Source organism: Panthera pardus, unplaced genomic scaffold (assembly GCF_024362965.1).
Source record: "Panthera pardus isolate Hobbes unplaced genomic scaffold, ASM2436296v1 HiC_scaffold_6, whole genome shotgun sequence".
Lineage (NCBI taxonomy): Eukaryota > Metazoa > Chordata > Mammalia > Carnivora > Felidae > Panthera > Panthera pardus.
The window spans coordinates 120,857,324-120,876,165 of NW_026526991.1; the positions used below are offsets into that span (position 1 = coordinate 120,857,324).

At 33.8% G+C, this 18,842-nt stretch overlaps 1 protein-coding gene across 1 annotated transcript in view; it reads left to right on the forward strand.

The window, feature by feature from the left end:
• DNAJC1 (DnaJ heat shock protein family (Hsp40) member C1) overlaps positions 1 to 18,842 on the forward strand; it is a 218,364-nt gene that overhangs the window by 62,505 nt on the left and 137,017 nt on the right. The window contains exons 2-5 of the mRNA XM_019460576.2: positions 10,585 to 10,686; positions 11,174 to 11,220; positions 17,623 to 17,788; positions 18,676 to 18,773. Coding sequence (XP_019316121.1) covers positions 10,585 to 10,686; positions 11,174 to 11,220; positions 17,623 to 17,788; positions 18,676 to 18,773 — 413 coding nt within the window. The remainder of the gene's footprint in view (positions 1 to 10,584; positions 10,687 to 11,173; positions 11,221 to 17,622; positions 17,789 to 18,675; positions 18,774 to 18,842) is intronic.

An 18,842-nucleotide genomic window follows, 5' to 3' on the forward strand; every position in this document is an offset into this window, starting at 1 on the left:
TAAAGTACAAATGTATAGTTAAAATGGATTCATATAACATATGGCTTTTGGGTCCAGCCCTTTTCACTTAGCAAAGTGTTCTCAAGGTTTATTCATATCGTAGCATATATCAGTACCATATTCATTTTTGTGTCTGAATTATATTTATTGTATGTATAGACCTCTACTGCATCCATGCATAGGTTGGTGGACATTTGGGTTGTTTTCGCTTTTTGGCTATTGTAAATAATGCTGCTGTGAACATTTGTGTACAAGTTTTTGTTTGAACACCTGTTTTCATTCTTTTCAATAAATATCTAGGAGTGTAATTACTAGGTCATATGGTGCTTCTGTGTTTATTTATTCTATGTTTATTTATTATATATATTTTCAAGGAATCACCAAACAGTGATTTTGCCCAGTGGCTGCAAAATTTTAAATTTTGATGAAGTATAGTTCTCTCTTTTATCTTTTGTTTTCTGTCCCTTTGATGTCGTAGCTAAGAGTGCATTATAAAATCCAACGTCATGCAGATTTACCTCTATGTTTTCTTCTAAGAATCTTATCATTTTAGCTCTTACATTTAGGACTTTGATCCATTTCTAGCTAATTTGTGTTTGTAGTGTGAGGTAAGGGTCCAGCTTCAGTCTTTTGCATATGGATATCCAGTTGTCTCAGCATTGTTTGTGGAAAAGGCTATTCTCTTCCTATTAAATGATCTTGGCATCCTTGTTGAAAATCAGTTGACCATAAAAGAAAGAAAGAAAGAAAGAAAGAAAGAAAGAAAGAAAGAAAGAAAGAAAGAAAGAAAGAAAGAAAGAAAGAAAGAAAACCAGTTAACCATAGATGACTAAGTTTATTTCTGAACTCTGAATTCTTTTATTGAGCTATATGTCTGATCTTGCTTCATGACCATACTCTCTTAATGACTGTAGATTTATAGGAAATTTTGAAATTAAGACTTGCAAGTCCTCCGATTTTGTTGTTTGTTTTCATGATGTTGTAGCTATTCTGGGTCTCTGGCATTTCCCTATGAATTTTAGGATAAGCGTGTACATTTTTCCAAAATTCCAGGTAGGATTTTCATAGGGATTGCATTGAATCTACTTGGGAAGATCAACTTGGGAAGTATTGCCATCTTAACAGTATTAAGTCTTCTCATCCATGAAATGGGATATCTCTCCATTTATTTAGATCTTTCATTTCTTTCAGCAATGTTTTATAATTCACATTGTACAAATGTTACACATTTGTTAAACTTATTCCTAAGTATTTTATTCTTTTTGTTGCTATTGTAAAAGATTTGTCTTAATTTCATTTTCAGATTTTCTTATTGCTAGTGTGTAGAAATACAACTGATTTTTATATGTTGATCTGGTGTCCTACTACTTGTTGGATTTATTAGCTCTGATACTTGTTCTGTGATGCTTTAGGATTTTCTTTTTTTTTTTTTTTTTAAGATTTTATTTTTAAGTAATCTCTGCACCCAATGTGAGGCTCAAACTCACAACCCCAAGATCAAGAGTCACATGCTCTTCTGACTGAGCCAACCAGGTGCCCCATGCTTTAGAATTTTTTCTTTCTTTCTTTCTTTCTTTTTCTTTCTTTCTTTCTTTCTTTCTTTCTTTCTTTTTCTTTCTTTTCTTTTCTTTTCTTTTTCTTTCTTTTCTTTTCTTTTCTTTTCCTTTCTTTTCTTTTCTTTTCTTTTCGTCTTAAGTTATGTATTTATTTTTGAGAGAGAGAGACAGAGAGAGAGAGTGGGGAAGGAGCAGGGAGAGAGGGAAGAGTGAGAATCTCAGGCAGGCTCTGCACTGTCACCACAGAGCCTTATGTAGGGCTTGAATCACAAACCATGAGATCATGATCTGAGCTGAAGTCAGGAATTTAACCAGCTGAGCCACCCAGGCACCCCTTAGGATTTTCTATATATAAAATCATATCATTTGTGAATGGAGATGGTATTAATTCTTCCATACCAATTTGGATGCCTTTTGTTTGGTTTTCTTGAGTAGTTGCTCAGGCTAGGACATCCAGTACAAAAGTGGTGACAGCAGACATCTGTTTTATTACTAATCTTGGGGGGAAACTTTCAGACTTTCACCATTAAGTATGAAGTTAGCTGTAGGTTTTTCATATATGCCCTTTATCAACTTGAGAAAGTTCCCTTCTAGTCCTAGTTTATTTATTTTGTTATCAAATGGTATTATATTTTACCATATACTTTTCCCATCAATTGCGATAATGATGTGATTTTAGTCCCTCATTTTAATAATATGGTATATAATGTTAATTTTTCATACATCGAATCCACCCTTGCATTCATGGGATAAATAGCATCTGGTCATGATATATAATTCTTTTTATATGCTGCTGAATTTGGATTACTAGAAATTTGTTGAGGAATTGTGTCAATATTCATAAGGGATATTGGTCTATAGTTTTCTTTTTTTGTAGTGTTTGTCTGGCTTTCAGTATCAGTGCCCCATAGAATGAGTTAGAAAGCATTCCTTCCACTTCTGTGTTTTGGAAGAGTTTGTAGAGGACTGGTGATTTCTTTAAATGTATATTAGAATTCACTAGTGAAGTCATCAGATTTTGCAGTTTGGGGCTTTGTTGGATGTTGAGGTTTCTTTTTTGGTTTTGGGTCTTTAAAACTAATCAATTTCTTTATTGTTATAAGTATATCCAGTTTTTCTGTTTCTTCACGAGTCAATTTGTGTGTTTCTAGGAATTTGTCTATTTTGTTTGAGTTTTCTAATTGCTTGGCAAACAATTATTTATGCATAGTATTTTCTTTTTAAAAAAATGTTTATTTTGAGGGGCGCCTGGGTGGCTCAGTCATTTGGGCATCCAACTTCAGCTCAGGTCATGATCTCATGGTTCATGAGTTTGAGCCCGCATAGGGCTCTGTGCTGACAGCTTAGAGCCTAGAACCTGCTTTGGATTTTGTGTCTCCCTCTCTTTCTTCCCCACCCCCTGCTCACGTTCTATCTCCTCTCAATAAATAAAAGCATTAAAATTCTTTTTTTAATTTTTAAAAATGTTTGAGAGAGAGAGAGAGAGAGAGAGAGAGAGAGAGAGAGAGACAGTGGGTGTGAGCAGGGAGAGAGAGAATCCTAAGGAGGCTTTGTGCTGTTGTCACAGAGGTGAGATCATGACCAGAGCTGAAACCCAGGATATTTAATGGACTGAGCCACCCAGGTGCCTCATGCATAGTATTTTCTTACAATTGTTTTTATTTCTGTAAGATTGGCAGTGATGTGTCCCCACTTTTAGTCCTGATTTTAATAACTTGAATCCCCTCTCTCATTCAAATATAGGTTTATCAATTTTGTTGACGTTTTCAGAGAACCAACATTTGGTTTTATGGAGTCTCTCTGTTGTTGTTCTGTTCTTTATTTCACTAATCTCTGCTCTAATCTTTATTATTTCCTTTCTTCTATTTGCTTTGGGTTTAGTTTATATTCTTTTTCTGTTTCCTTAAGGTGGAAGGTTAGGTTGAGATTTTTTTAATCATCGTTTATAGCTGTAAAATTCCTTCTGAGCACTGCTTTTACTGCAGCCTAAGTTTTGGTATGTTGCAGTTTTGTTTTCATTTATATCAAAGTGCTTTCTAATGTTTATAGTGATTCCTTTTTTTACTTTATACAAATTGAATACCATGATTTAAATTACTTCTTGCTTAATGCTTAGTCATATTAAGTTAGAAAAATACTTATAATTAACTATTAATGTTAATGAATTAAAACCTCCCAGAATGAGTAAATCAAAAAGGAAATGATATGATCTCGAAATTTAATGACCTTTCCTGTTTCATTCACAATCTAAACATCCCTGGAAAAAGATTCTCTAGAGTTTTTCAGTTTTGTTCTTCAAGAACACAGTTTTCTAGGGGCGCCTGGGTGGCTCAGTCGGTTGGGCATCCGACTTCGGCTCAGGTCATGATCTCGCAGTCCGTGAGTTCGAGCCCCTCGTCGGGCTCTGTGCTGACAGCTCAGAGCCTGGAGCCTGTTTCAGAATCTGTGTCTCCCTCTCGCTCTGACCTTCACCCATTCATGCTCTGTCCCTCTCTCTGTCTCAAAAATGAATAAACATTAAAAATTTTTTTTAAAAAAAACACAGTTTTCTAGACTGTTTCTGTGTTCTTGTAACATGTACACAATTATCTTATAGAGAGATAACATAATGGCACTTGTCATTCATATATAAGTTGTTTTTGGAGGGTTTTTTTTTGACTCACTGGTTGTTCATGAGTGTGTTATTTCCACACATTTGTGAATTTTCCAAATTTCCTCTGTCATTGATTTCCTTCTGTCATTGTGGTTAGAGAAGATACTTTGTATGATTTCAGTATTTTAAAATTTATCTTGACTTACATTGTGGCCTAAAATCTGGCCTATTATGGAAATGTTTCATGTGTATTCTGCTATTGTTAGGTAGAATGTTCTGTGGATGTCTGGTAGGTAGGTCAGCCAGTTGGTTTACTGTTGTTTAAGTCTTCTGTTTACTTGCTAATGTTCTGCCTTATTTCTCTGGACATTATTGAGAAACTGGGGTATTGAAGTTTCCAATATTACTGTACAAATGCTCCATTTCTCCCTTTAAATCTGTTAAGTAGTTGCTTTATATGTTTTGGGGCTCTGTTGTTAGGTGCATATACGTTTATAATTGTTATAGCGTCTTGATACATTCATCTTTTTTCATTATGTAATGTTCTTTTTTGTCTCTTGTAACCATTTTTGTCTTAGTGTCTGTTTTGCATGGTGTTACTATAGCCATCCCAGCTCTCTTTTGGTTACTCTTTGCACTTAGTATTATTTTCCACCCACACATTTTCACTTTGGTTCTAAAATGGTTTTCTTATAGGCCCCATATAGTTGGAGCATGGTTGTTTTTAATCCATTTTGCAAGTTTCTGCCTTTTAATTGGAGAGCTTAATCCATTTACATTTAAAGTAATTACTGATAAGGAAGGACTTACTTTTGCCACTTTGCTGTTTGTTTTCTATATGCTTTTTATCTTCTCTTTTCCTAAGTTCCTCCTTTTCTGCCTTTTTTTATGTTAGATTTTTTTTTTCTAGTGTACCATTTGATCCAGTTTTTATTTTACTGTTGATCTCTTTGTGTTTGCCGTGGGGATTACAGTTAACATTTATTTATAGCAATGTAGTTTGAATTAATACCTATTTAGTTTAAATCATATAAAAACTTTGGCTCCTACAAAGCCTATTCCTATTTCTTTATGTAGTTATTGTCACTGATTACATCTTTATACATGTATGCCTGTAGACATAGATTTATATCATTGTCTTATTTTACATAGATTTATAATTATTGCTTTAGTTGTTGTCCTTTAAGTTGTATAGAAAAAAATCGAAATACTAACCAAAAATACACAGATGTTGACTTCTATATTTATCTATATGTTATCTTTACCAGTGTTTATCTCTTCATATAGATTTGAGTTACTGTCTAGTATTTTTTTTTTTTTCCTTTCAGCCTAAAGAGCTCCCTGTGGTATTTCTTCCTTAGCAAATCTATTAGTAATAAATTCTCGGTTTTTATGTAATTGGAATATTCATTTCTCTTTCATTTTTGAGGGATAGGTTTGCTGGACTTAGAATTCTTGGATAAAAATTTTTCTTAGCACTTCAAATATGTCATTCTACTACTTTCTGGCCTCCATGGTTTCTTATGAGAAATTAGCTGTTAATAATGTGAGGATTCTCTCCCTTGGACTTTGTCTTTTAACAATTTGATTTTTATGTTTCTAAGTGTGGCTCTCTGAGTTATACTACTTAGGATTGTTGTAGTTCTTGGATGCATATGTTTATGTCTTTCATCAAATTTTGGCTGTTTTCAGGCATTTTTTCTTCAAATATTTTTTTTTCCATACATTTCTCTCTTCTTCCTATTGGACTCTCTTCTTCCTATTGGACTTCCTATTGGACTTCTTCCTATTGGACTCTCTTCTTCCTATTGGTTGGACTCTTCCTATTGGACTTCCTGTTGAACTCTTTATGTGTTCATTTTTCTTCATTCTTCTTTCTGCTCCTCATATTGGGTAATCTCAATTTGACCTATCTTCAAGTTCATAGATTCTTTCTGCTCAGCTCTGCTTTTGAGCCCCTCTAGTGAATTTTTATTTTCAGTTATTATATTTTTCAAGTCTGCAATTTCTATTTGGCTCCTTTTCAAAATTTCTGTTTCTTTGTTGAAATTCTCAATGTGGTGAGACATTACTTTACTTCTTTGTATGTGTTTGAGGATATTTAAAATAATTGACTTAGGGGTGCCTGGATGGCTCAGTCAGTTAAGTGTTGACTTCGGCTCAGGTCATGATCTCACAGTTCATGAGTTCAAGCCCTGCGTTGGGCTTGAACAGCTGTCGGTGCTGACAGCTCACAGCCTGGAGCCTGCTTCGATTCTGTGTCTCCCTCTCTTTCTACCTCTCGCCTGCTCACACTCTGTCTCTCTCTCTCAAAAATAAATAAACATTAAAAAATTTTTTTTAAAAAATAGTTGACTTAAAGTCTTTGTCTAGTAAGTTCAATGTCTGGGCTTCCTCAAGGATAATTTGTATTAATTTCTTTTATCACCATACTTTTTTGTTTTCTTTGCATGCTTTATGATTTTTAATGAATACTAGACATATAATCAGATTCTCTTACCCCACTAGGGTTTTTGTTTGTTTTTCTGTTTTTTGCTGCTTGTGGTTGTTGTTTGCCTAGTGACTTTTTTTAACTAATTTTGTGACATGTATATGTTATGTGTAGCCACTGACATCTCTGTTTGATTTGCTTAGTGGTCAGCTAATGATCCAGCAGATTTCCTTAAAGGCCCGAAGCCAAATATGTGGGGCGGGGACTTAGACTTTACTAGGGGTAGCTTCTGTGTGTATGTTGGGGCATGCCTTCAGCATTCAGCTAGGTTTACAACTCTCTCAGCCTTCACTTTCTGCTTGTGTCCAGGCTAAAGATCAGTCAGAAGTGAGAATTTAGAGCCTTTGCAGGTCTGAGTATGTACTCCACCTTGGGCATGCACATGGTCTTCTGGTTTCCAAGGAGTATGTGGGAGCTTTTCAAAGCCCATATTCTCCAAAGCATCTCATCAGTCTTTCCTCCAAAGCTTTTTGATGTGTCTTTGTATGGCCCAACTGCTATTCCTTGCCCCCTTTGGCACTGGCTAATAAATTTGCCATTATGTTTTTAACAAGTATCTTAGGTAATTAATTGCCTCTTTTCCTTGTAAGAGTTCTGAGTTTGGTAAAATAAAGGTAAGCCCTTTACACAATCCATCAGGGAACCAACAAGCAGACCAAAGCAAACAACCATGGTTCTTTAAGAACTACTTTGCTTCCTTCAGCACTTGGGAACCCACACCAAGAACTCAGATTGGTGTCTTCAAGACGCTGAGAATCAGCTGCCTTTTTCTTGTTTAAGTAGTTTGCATAGTTGAGATTGGGTCGATTCTGACCGTTTTTGCCAGATTATTTGCTGTTTCTGTGCAGGGACAGGCCCTTGCAGTTCCCTACTCTGTCATTTTTGCTGATGTCCCATAGCATTGTTTCAATTTTGACAAACATATCACTTCCATAGTTTTATTTTAAGAATGTTCATATGTACCTTCTTTACAGAGGTCATCCAAACATTAAGATAATTCATGTTCAAGTTGCCAAGGAACCATATCATATTTAGAAGGAAAAGAATTCTGCTAATTGACCTCTGTAGATCTACTGATGTCAACAGTGTTAAAGATAGCCAGTTCACCCACAGCCCTATCAAAAACTTTTCTCTGCAAGCCAGAGAGATAAAAGGCTAATCTACTGAGTATAAGAGGTGAATGTTCTAACATTCAGGTCTCTAGTAGAAATACTATGTAAAATGTTAGAAAAATTAACACATATCAGGGTCTTTACCTTTAAAATTGCAGTTGAGGACCACCTGGGTGGCTCAGTTGGTTGAGCGTTGGACATTAGCTCAGGTCATGATCTCTCATTCTGTGGATTCAAGGCCCGCATTGGGCTCTGTGCTGACAGCTCAGAGCTTGGAGCCTGCTTTGGATACTTTGTCTCCCTCTCTGTCTGCCCCTCCCCTACTTGTGCTGCATGTGTCTGTCTGTCCCCCCACCCCACCCCCTGCCCTCTTTCAGAAATAAAAATAAACATAAAAAAAATGTTTTTAAATAAAATAAAATTGCAGTTGAACATTCACATGGTAGTTATGGGGATGTTTTCCACATGGTTTATCAGATCAGTATGAATCTAACAGTTGTTCTCACTGCCTTCCCAAAGCTGTAGCCTCTTACAAAGTGACTCAACCCAAATCTACTAACTGAATCTAAAGAGCTAATATAGGGATCTCTGATTCTGATGCGGCAATTTTTTAGGTTTAAATTCTGTTTTCATCTATTTACCAGCAGTATCAGTTTGAGCAAGTTACTTAACCTCTCTCATCAGTAAAATTAGCCTAACAACAACTATACTTACCCTGTAGCTTTGTTTTGAGGATGAAATAAGTTAAGATTCATTAAGTAATTTACTGAAATTAAATACATCCATAAGCTAGTTTGAGGTGAAGCTTATCTAGAGCATGTCTTTTAGACAGGGAAATCCTCAAATTTTTCAGTTCTATGCACGCAGGGTGGAGCTAATTGGTGAAATAACCATACTGGACAGATTCTTAAGAGGAAAAAGTCAGACAATATTTGTGGGTAGCCTGAGATACTCATTCCTTAGCCAGGAGAGAACTGTCTATATCTACAGCTGGGTGCAAAACAAAAACATGAGGTTAGGGAACGGCATCCTAATGTGTAATGATCTGGGGGACCAGGAGGATGGGCCATGATAGTGGGAGATAAAGCTAAAAAGATTGGAAAAGACAGATGATGAAGGCACTTGGGAGTTACTGAAGGGTTTGAAATAGGAGAGCCATCTGGCTACATTTATATTTAGGGCACATATTGTGGCAGGAAAATGGAGAATTAGAATCAGCATGGTAAGACTAGAAGGAGGAAAATGCCTTAGGTGACTATTAGTTATTTTTATTTTTAAATATGGCAGAGGTGTTTCATAATGAGCATGAACTAATTTTGTAACACAAGAAAATACATGTTTTATTTTGTAAGAAATCTACTTTTGGAGTTGTTCTATGATATAGTCCCAATTTAATAAAATCCAAAATTAAAGTCCCAACTAGAGAACAGTTACTGAAAGACATTTGTCCTCTTTGCTCAACAAAATCTCCATCACAGATTTTCAGTAAATAATCATCCTCTTCTATTGCATGTTACCTATTAAGTATAAGGAACACATCATTCTGTTGAGCAAACTAGAATGAAATTTTAACTGTATGACTAGCAAAACTTACTCTGCTAACTTTATATCTTCGCAGTCCTCTATAAGTCACAAGAATATTCACACCTAAGCTAAAATTGTTAACTAGAGTGACACCCAGGAGCAGTAAGCCCCAGAAAATTGATAGTGAAAATAGTGGTTCATAAAGAAAAGCTTTACAAATTCTCACTTTGCCTCTCTCCAGCTCTGTTTCTTTAACAGCTATTTAGTCCCAGGTACACAGATTTTTTTGTGTGTTTTGTTTTGGATTTTGAGTCATTTGGACTTTTTTAGGACAGTAGTTTTAAGAATTGGACAAATTTTCAACTATAGAACAAAATAAATTTAATAAACAACTCTATTATCATTTTGTACTACTATGAATATGCTAGTTAATAGAATCATTTTGACCTAGGTGGAGATCAAGTTTTAAACCCAATTTGACATTGTGTTCATTGTTATTGTCATATATTTTATGCTGGCTATGTGAAATCATGTTTGCCGAGTTTATCTGTACACACAGGATTACATAAAATGTAATTTTAACATCTGCTGAATCCTGCATACCCTTACTGAACTATTGTGACCTTTTAAATATGTCTAAATTGTATATAAATAGTGGACAAATTTATTTTTGCAAACTAGACTGGAAACTGGACCCCACTGAAAACACCCAGGAAACACTAAAAAAATGTTAAGTATAATATACACAACTACATTTAATTATAGTTATTTTGGATAAATGCAAATGTAACTGCTTTCAAAGAGGCATACTTTTGACATGTGAAATTGAGATTCCATAGGTTGTGGCTCGATGGTAAATTCAATATAAATAACAATGAAGAAACCACATATGGTAAGCCTGGGATTCAGGAATTGGCTTTAAGATTCTCAAATAAATAAAGACCTTCTTTGAAGGCACATGGATGTATTAATTTTTAATTTGTTTCTTTTTGATCTCTTAATTACTGAAAAAGATTTATTGGTTAATTTTAGGAAGGCAAGTGTTTGAAAAGTTTTGCCAAATACTGTCTTCTTTAAATGACTGTATGGTAATGAAAAGTTAAGAGGAGAGCCAAATTAGATTGAATAATTGTTCAGTCATGTGGGTCAGGCCAGTTGCATAGCCTGGTTGTTAGACTGATTGCTCAAATTACATTGCCTGGGGTCCTGCACTTGGTTGGCTGTCTTCTCAGATCTTAACAAGGTTCTGGGAATTTCTTTTTCTGACAACGTTTGCTTTGTGTTTTTCCCCTCCCCCACCACTTCCAGGGTGCTTCATCTGCAGACATTAGAAAAGCATATCGTAAGCTTTCACTGACTTTGCATCCAGACAAGAATAAAGATGAAAATGCAGAAACTCAGTTTAGACAAGTAAGTGAAGTGTGCTATTAATATATTTTGTAACAGATTTATAAATAAATGTTCTCTAGTGGAAATAGTAACTTATATGTAGAACATTTCTATTTGAAAATGAGGTTGTAGTTTAGGAATATAATACCATGTTTATTCATTTTTTTACAAAATACCACCAATATTTTTTTATATTAGAACTCTAAATTCTTGGAGGATCATAATTGTCATAATTTTCTTGTCTAAATTATAGCTTTTGTTTTTAAAGAGCACATTTTAATAATTACTTTTGGATCTTTCACAAAGATTTATTTTGGTATCAAGCATATTTTAACCTCTGAAGATCCTACTAAAAACATAAAATGTTACATATAATTAAAATTGTGGCTGTTCATTGTACATATGAGCACCCAGGGTTCTCTCCTTGTGCATTATAATGTGTTCACCTTCCTAAGTGATTTCTCATAGTTGAGAGTATTTTTGTTTTAAAGTGATGCTTTTATTTTAGTTGGTGGCCATTTATGAAGTTTTGAAGGATGATGAACGAAGGCAGAGGTGAGTGTTCATTTCTGCTTTTGAATTAAGATGTTGTAGTTTGATGTCTCAGTTTATAAAGGAAAGAATTGTCTCACTAAACATTATAAATTAGTGTTTTATTTTTGTTTCTTCCTATGTTTAGAGCAGAGTTTATTTATATTCAGAATATTCACTAGGTTGATTCCGTACTCATAGACTTCAGAATCGTGAGTCGTAACATTAGCAAGTCGTGGCTCCGTTAGATATGATTTTTAACGTGAGTGTCTATGCTTTGGGAAATACAAATACCGCTCGACTTCAAACAAATGCCCAGTCATTTTTGACATATCAGTAATAACTCCTATCTATGCTTGGTGGTCTTTTTATTTTTCTTATTCCTTGAATGTTTTGGAATTAGGTTGTCAGTGATATTCGCACTATCACAAATTCTTGCTATTTCCTCACTCTCAAAATAAACCCTGATATTTGTGAGAGAACAGACGTGTATAAGTCTGTAGAAAATAGGTGTGGAAGAAAAACGTTTGCTTCTTTTTCCTATTTCTTTTGCCTTTTTCCCTTCTCTTACTCTGCTCCGGCGATTCTGCATGTAGGGTTAAGCTTCGTAGTGGAGGCAGCGCCCTCACTTCGAGACTTCTCTGTGCCCTGTTCGGAAGAGGAAGAGTAGTAGTATATTTATGCAGTGGTTTATAGTGCCAGTGACAGGAGGAGATTGCAGAGAGGCCTCTTTCCTCTGCTCCTTCAGAATGTGTGGAATGTATAGACACTATTGCATTGGGCTTCAGAGTTTCTTAAGTCAGACCCACAGTAAGAAGTATATTTGGCAGAAAAAAAAAAAAAAGTATATTTGGCATCATGCCTCAGAACACACATACGCGTTCACATACCGGAAGCAAAAATTCCACAAAATACTTACAGTATATGAAACAGACTGATATGTTCTATTCTAGGCTAGTCTAGACTAGCCATTTCTTCAAAAAAAAATTCTTCAAGTGTATTATCTGGAATTATTCTGTGTCCTAAAACGTTAGCTACTACTCTTGGTTCTCATCTTAACTCTTTAATTTGAATACCTCGGTTTGTCAGATTGCAAAGCAAGAACTCAGGATATTCTCCGTAAGTGTCCTTTGCTTTATAACAAGGGCTGGCATTGGTCCAGATACCATAGCAGACATTCCTCTGGTTTGAGATAATCCAGAGTGTTGAAAGAGTCCTAGAAGTGTGTTGAAAGAAGTGTTGGTCATTCTGTGCATATTTTCTAGTTGGTTTCTCTCACTGAGCCCCTAGTTTTATTTCACACATCAAGAATGTGTCTGTAAAGATAGCTTTATTTAGTCTCCCTACATCTTTGGCATTAGATTTTGTCTTTTTGTTTGTTGTTATCTTAAAGGTCAGTAAACTTTGTAACAATTTCTTTCTGTTGGTGAAAAATCATTTATATCTTTACAGAACAAATCACTTCTTATGTATAAAATGTTTCTTCATTAATGTATACTCCTCTAACATTTTCTTTTTAGGATTTCTTCTCTTTGCAATTTTTTTTCAATGTTAGTTGAAAAAATGGATCTGACGGTTACACAAACAGCTGTAGTATTTATACCCCCTGAGGCACAAGTAACTCTTTGGTAACTGGTTTTCCTTGAGGCAAAAGTCTTAACTAATCAAGCTGAGAATCACTTCTCTAAAGCTTGTGCCTGAGGCCAGGTGACCTATGTGTATTTAAACGTATATGAGAAATGCACCTCTACAGACAATTACCTGATGTTTCTAATTCCTTTAGGAAAAAAACCCCAGTAGTCATTTTTATCTTCCAAAAGAAGATTGCCTTATACTGGTATTAAAAAATACTCTTTGGTATCACAATTATTTATTATAAATATTCATTAAATAAGTACTTTTAAATGTGTAACCTCCCAGGAATTTGCAATTTGGAAAGTTGTCATATGTGTTTCCCTATTTATTCCCCTTACAGGTAATTGTGCTTTCACCTAAATCAAGTGCGTGCTTTAAATTTTGGTAGGAAAGAGAATAGCAATGGAAGTAGATAAAATAAACTGGATAACCTTTTTCTTTTTTTCTTTTTAAGTAAAAGACAGATTTTATTTTTAAACAGCCTTATTTGGGTATAATTTGCATACCATAGAAGTCACAGATTTAAGTGTACAAGATAATGATTTTTATTTAGTAAATTTACACAGTTGTGCAAATCACCACAATCCAACTTTAGAACATTTCCATCACCTCAAAACATTCCCTCAAGCCCGTTTGCAGGCAGTCACCACTCTGATCCCAGATCCAAGTGGTCACTGATCTCCTTTCAGTGTTTGTAAATTTGACATTTCTGGGCCTTTCGTATTAATGAAATCAAGTAATGTGTACGCTTTTGCGTCTGGCTTCTATCATAATCTTTTTGAGGTACATCCATATTGTAGCATATACCAGTAGTTCATTCTTTTTCGTTGCTGAATAATATTCCATGTCATATACCACTTTTGTCTATCCGTTCACCAACTGATAGACATTTAGGTTGTTCCCACTTTTCAGCCGTGATGAACAATGCTACTATGAATATTCACATACAAATCTTTGTGTGAACAATTTTTTTTTTTTTTATTCCTCTTGAATAGATTCCTGGGAGTGAGATTCTGAATAAACTTTCAAGCCTTTTTTTTTCCTCCCCAAAACATAGGCTACATTATGAAAATAACAAGTCTGCCTGGTTAGTGGAAGGAAGCTTAGCATAGCAGCCTTTTCTAAACTCCAGAGGTAACTTGGTTATTTTGGGGAATAGCAGCTCAGCTATATTCTGACATAAATTTCTATACAAGTATCCTGAGTGTTAGAGGAAATGAAGTCCTGAGTAGATACCAATCATTACATGTAAACACTAGATTATGCTTTGTAATATCAGTATATTACTTTTGTTTAAAATATATTCTAAATTTGTAACCAGCGGTATTTTGCTAACCCAGTTGTACAACTTTAAATTTGTTTTAGTTTTTTCGGTCTGTTTTACAGTACTATATTTGTAAAAGTTGAATGTATTTTTTTAGCTTACTAAATAAAATCATGTTTTATTTCAAATTCAGTGAAAAGTATAGTTATCTCAGCCTTAATATGATAAACATTTACAAATCCATTACATCGTTATTCTAAATTTGATTGCAGGTGTGTTTGAAGAAAAGTAAACATTAACTTGAGAATAAGAAATCTTAGTACCTTCTCTAATTAGGAGATATAAGATACCTATTATATGCAATACATGAAATGCTGTGTACCACAAGTTTTGGCATATATATATACATTTTATAAAGGAGAGGATGATTGATTAATTTAGATGTGTTTCTTGTTTATGATCTTTGTGTAATTAATTTTTATTCAAAGGTTCAAAATGGGACCCAAGTGCATGTGGTTATTAGTGTTTTAAACTAAAAATTCACTTTGTATGATGGGAAATTTACAGTTTAGGCAAATGCTAGAATTATTTAAGTACTTGTTTTCAAAATAGGTATGTTTTCTATTTTAGTTTCATAGTTGCTATTTTATATTTCAAAATATGCAAATATTTTATATTTATATAAATTTTTTTCCATTGGTAATTTAAACCTTTTTAGATTTATTTGCTTTCTGATGTTTGTATTAGGCTAAATAATATTTGAGAAATTGAGGTTATAGAGTGAAACTCACTAATGGTGATGTAACCGTTATTTTATATTTATCATGTACATTTTAAGAAAATCAAAGTAAACATATTTTAGGCCATATGTTGAATGTGGAACTGATTAATCAGTATTTTAACTTCCAAGATAATGGCCTTAATAATTCCATACCATTTTTTGCATTAGTGATATTTTCATCACACAGATTTACTTTTGTTTTCTCTTATAACATATTCATACATGTGCGCATTCTTAATCTGGTTTTAACAAATTATTGAGAGTGGTTTGCATGAACTGAATTACAGAACATTTTAACAGTGTTATGTGTTAAATACAGAAACAGCATAACATAGTGATGCCTTAAATTTTATGTGTTGTCAACACATTTTTTTCTTAAATGACTATGAATATAGTCCCTGTGTATTGTACAAAATATCTCTATTTTTCGGTGTTTCAGGAAAGTGGTGATTTATCTTTTAACAGCGTATATTCTAAAAAAGTGAACTATAATAGAAGCTATCTTCCCTTAAAATGGCCAGTCGTGTGAGCCATAATGTTCATTGATAGTAAAATCAATAGAGCATTGATTCTAAGCTTAATCCTTGGAGACTGTTGTTTAGAGTGGCAGACATAGCTTAGTAAATATCTGGTTCTGTTTAATGTGTTCAGTGCATGCGGTTTTGCTGTCTTGAATTTGGCTGTACACTAAATACAACTTGTATGTGAGGGTAGAAAAGAGTTAGCTATTACTAGATGCATAGCACTTCAACAATGATGGTGATAAAATGTGTGATATGAGATTCATAGCTATGAGTTTAGTTATGTTTTCTTACAATACAGTGTAGATTTAAAACAAATTCAATACTTAGTAATGCTCTTAGGGAATCGTCGCCACTTCCTTAGATGTTCTTTATCAATAACCACTTTCTACATGAAGTTATTTCATGGGAGAGATTAGCTGAAAACAGTGGTTTCTATATTCACCTCCTTTTCCCTGAACAAATCTGAAGTAGAATGTAGATTTGGAATACATGCAGGATTTAACATTCATTGGCCTTCATTCAAACGTTGTAATCTTGAAACCTTTTTGCCAATCCATTTCTAATTTAAAATGAGTCCATTTTTACAAAGATGGATTTAAACAAACTTCTGAGGACAGGAATGATAGCTTCTGATTCAATCATGTTATTATATCTTGATGTTAGTGTTCAAGAACTGCTATAAATATTTAAAAAGAATAGTTAACATCAGATTTTGTCTGGTCTAGCCACTACACAACCATATTTTAATTTGTATACTCTTGTATACTACACAGTTTGCCTTTTAAGAGGTTAGTACTGATGTCTTTTGCTTTGAACATTAGTTATTCGGATCTGCCATTATTATTAATAATCTCAGTTGATCTAAATGTCAGATTTTCCAGTCTTGCTAATAAAATATATTTTGAATTTGTAACCAATATTTTCCTACTGAAAAAAGAAGGTGCCTATAATAAATCCTCTGCTTTATTTTTTTTTTCCAGCATATCTCCAAGGTATCAATTTAATAACTATCAAAGTAGCTACTGCAGTTGTTGCATTTAAATTGATTTACATGTCAAGACTGGCAGTTTAGCAGCTGCGCTATTATTCCTAGATCGGTCAATTTACTTGAGAAAAACCTACTACTGAGTTCTACTGACCTGCCTGACAATATAGGCCCTATTTCTATTCCTGTAATTAGGCCTGCGACTAACTCAGAATATTTTTAATTAAAATATTTTGGTCAATGTGTTGCACCAAATTAGGCCTTTCAGTGAAGATTTAATTCCAGAAATAGTGTGATTAGAATTTTTAATGAGTTGTGTTCAATTAAGATTAACAGGTTGTGTGTTTTGAACATACAGTGTTTGTGTGTGACCATTTTGAGTTTTACAATCATAAATGTTACTCCTGATTTTTAACCTTAAAAATATTTGTCTTAATAATGGTCTGACAGGTAAATTGAAATTCAGTTAAAATTTTATTCTAAAGAAAGCGGATTTAAAATGCATTACTAGGAGAGCTTTTATCCGTTGTGTTCTGTCCCTCTAGCAAAGCCAAAAATGAGGAAATTGCCACTTAAATGTTTACAAATAAACAGTTTTACTGAGAAATCTAACATAAACACTGGTTGTTTCCCATCTCTTTCTACTATGGAAACTTGTTATTCTTTAAAGGAATTTGAGCAATACAAAATTAAAAGATGCTTGTCTTACAGGCTTTTAATCACGAAGGAGCTTTGATGAAATATTATATATGAATTTTTCAACCTTGAACTACATAGTGCAGGGTTGGAAATAACAGCACTGGCTAGAAGATTTATCCTGAATTTGGCTCAATTAATATATAATTCATGGTAACAAATAGAGCTCTTATCTTGATTTTTATTCCATTGAGATCGTTCCCTTTGTTGCTGGCTTCTATGGTGGGGTCTTTACTGCAGACTGATGGAGAGGTAGACTATATGGCTCCTTTAGTTTAGATGTCATTCCAGAAGTCACATCACTGTTAAATACAAGGTCCGGTATCCACAGTGTATGACTGTGTATCTTTTTGAAGATTGTGATTGTACTACACACAGAGGTTTGAATTTATAGGCCATTGTAATGCTGCTAATCTACACAAATGTTATATATTTTGGAGAAATTCTTTTTCTCTTGCCTCTTTTTAAAATGGGTATGAATAGTTTTTTTTTGTTTTTATTTTAAACTCCCCATGAAAAACTATTATATTTGCCACTGTAGGTATGATGATATTCTGATCAATGGACTTCCAGATTGGCGACAGCCTGTATTCTACTACAGGCGGGTGAGAAAAATGAGCAATGCTGAGCTGGCATTACTTTTGTTCATTATTCTCACAGTGGGTCATTACGCTGTGGTTTGGTCAATCTACCTGGAAAAACAACTGGTAAGTATTGGTAATAAATCAAATGATCTAGCCTCCTTAATTTTATCTGGAATTTCAGACATTTTATTTTTCAACAGATAAAAATTTCGATTTTTCTATATGTACTCCTTATCCTAATAGTTTTGTACTCCATAGCTGGTGTTCGATGTGCTTCTAAGTCAAGAAGAACCTGTGACATAAAAGAAGGGTTGTTTTTTTTTCTTTTTTAATAAAAAAAATGTGGCATTTGAATTTGTCATAAAATTTTGTGAAGGTCCAAATATCTAGCTGAAAATTAGCAGGGAGAGCCATGTTTTCTTAATTGTCACCTTCCAAACAAATATTTTTTATGTAAAAATGATTTTAGAAATTTTTGTGTCATAGCCTTTTATGTAAAGAATTTTACTTTAAAAGGTTTTAACTAAATATAAGACTTGAAATGAGTATAATTTTATAATTTCAGAGATCAGTTGGTTAAAAAATTACACTTCTTTTAACATACCATTACATAGTTTATTCTGCTCAGATTTTTTTTATGTGCTAAAGATAATCAAACATATTTATCAGTATTCATAAATTAGCATCTGTTTACTCATTCTTTTTGAAGTGACATTATTAAAGTTGGATGAATGAGAAAAAGTAAGTTGAATGCTTTCTCTTCTTAGAAAACTTTGATTGCTATGGAGATGCACATGACTGACAGTGCTGAACTTCATGTGTGTTTAAGGACTGGATGCCATGGCAACAGTTATTGTTAAAGATTGATGATTTTACTTAATCATGTTGGACCCTACATACATTTGCATAAATGTTCTTCTGTAATGTTTACCCTTCACAGAAGACTCTTGATAACATTTGAAGAGTATGTGTTAATGATAACCTGTAACCATAATTCTTTCCACATTAAGGATGAACTGCTTAGTAGAAAAAAGAGAGAAAAGAAAAAAAAGACAGGCAGCAAGAGTGTGGACGTGTCAAAACTTGGTGCCTCCGAAAAAAATGAAAGGTGGGTGCATATAAAAATATTGTGTAATTTGAAACTGTTTTAAAGCGTCTTTAATATGATCCAACTTCA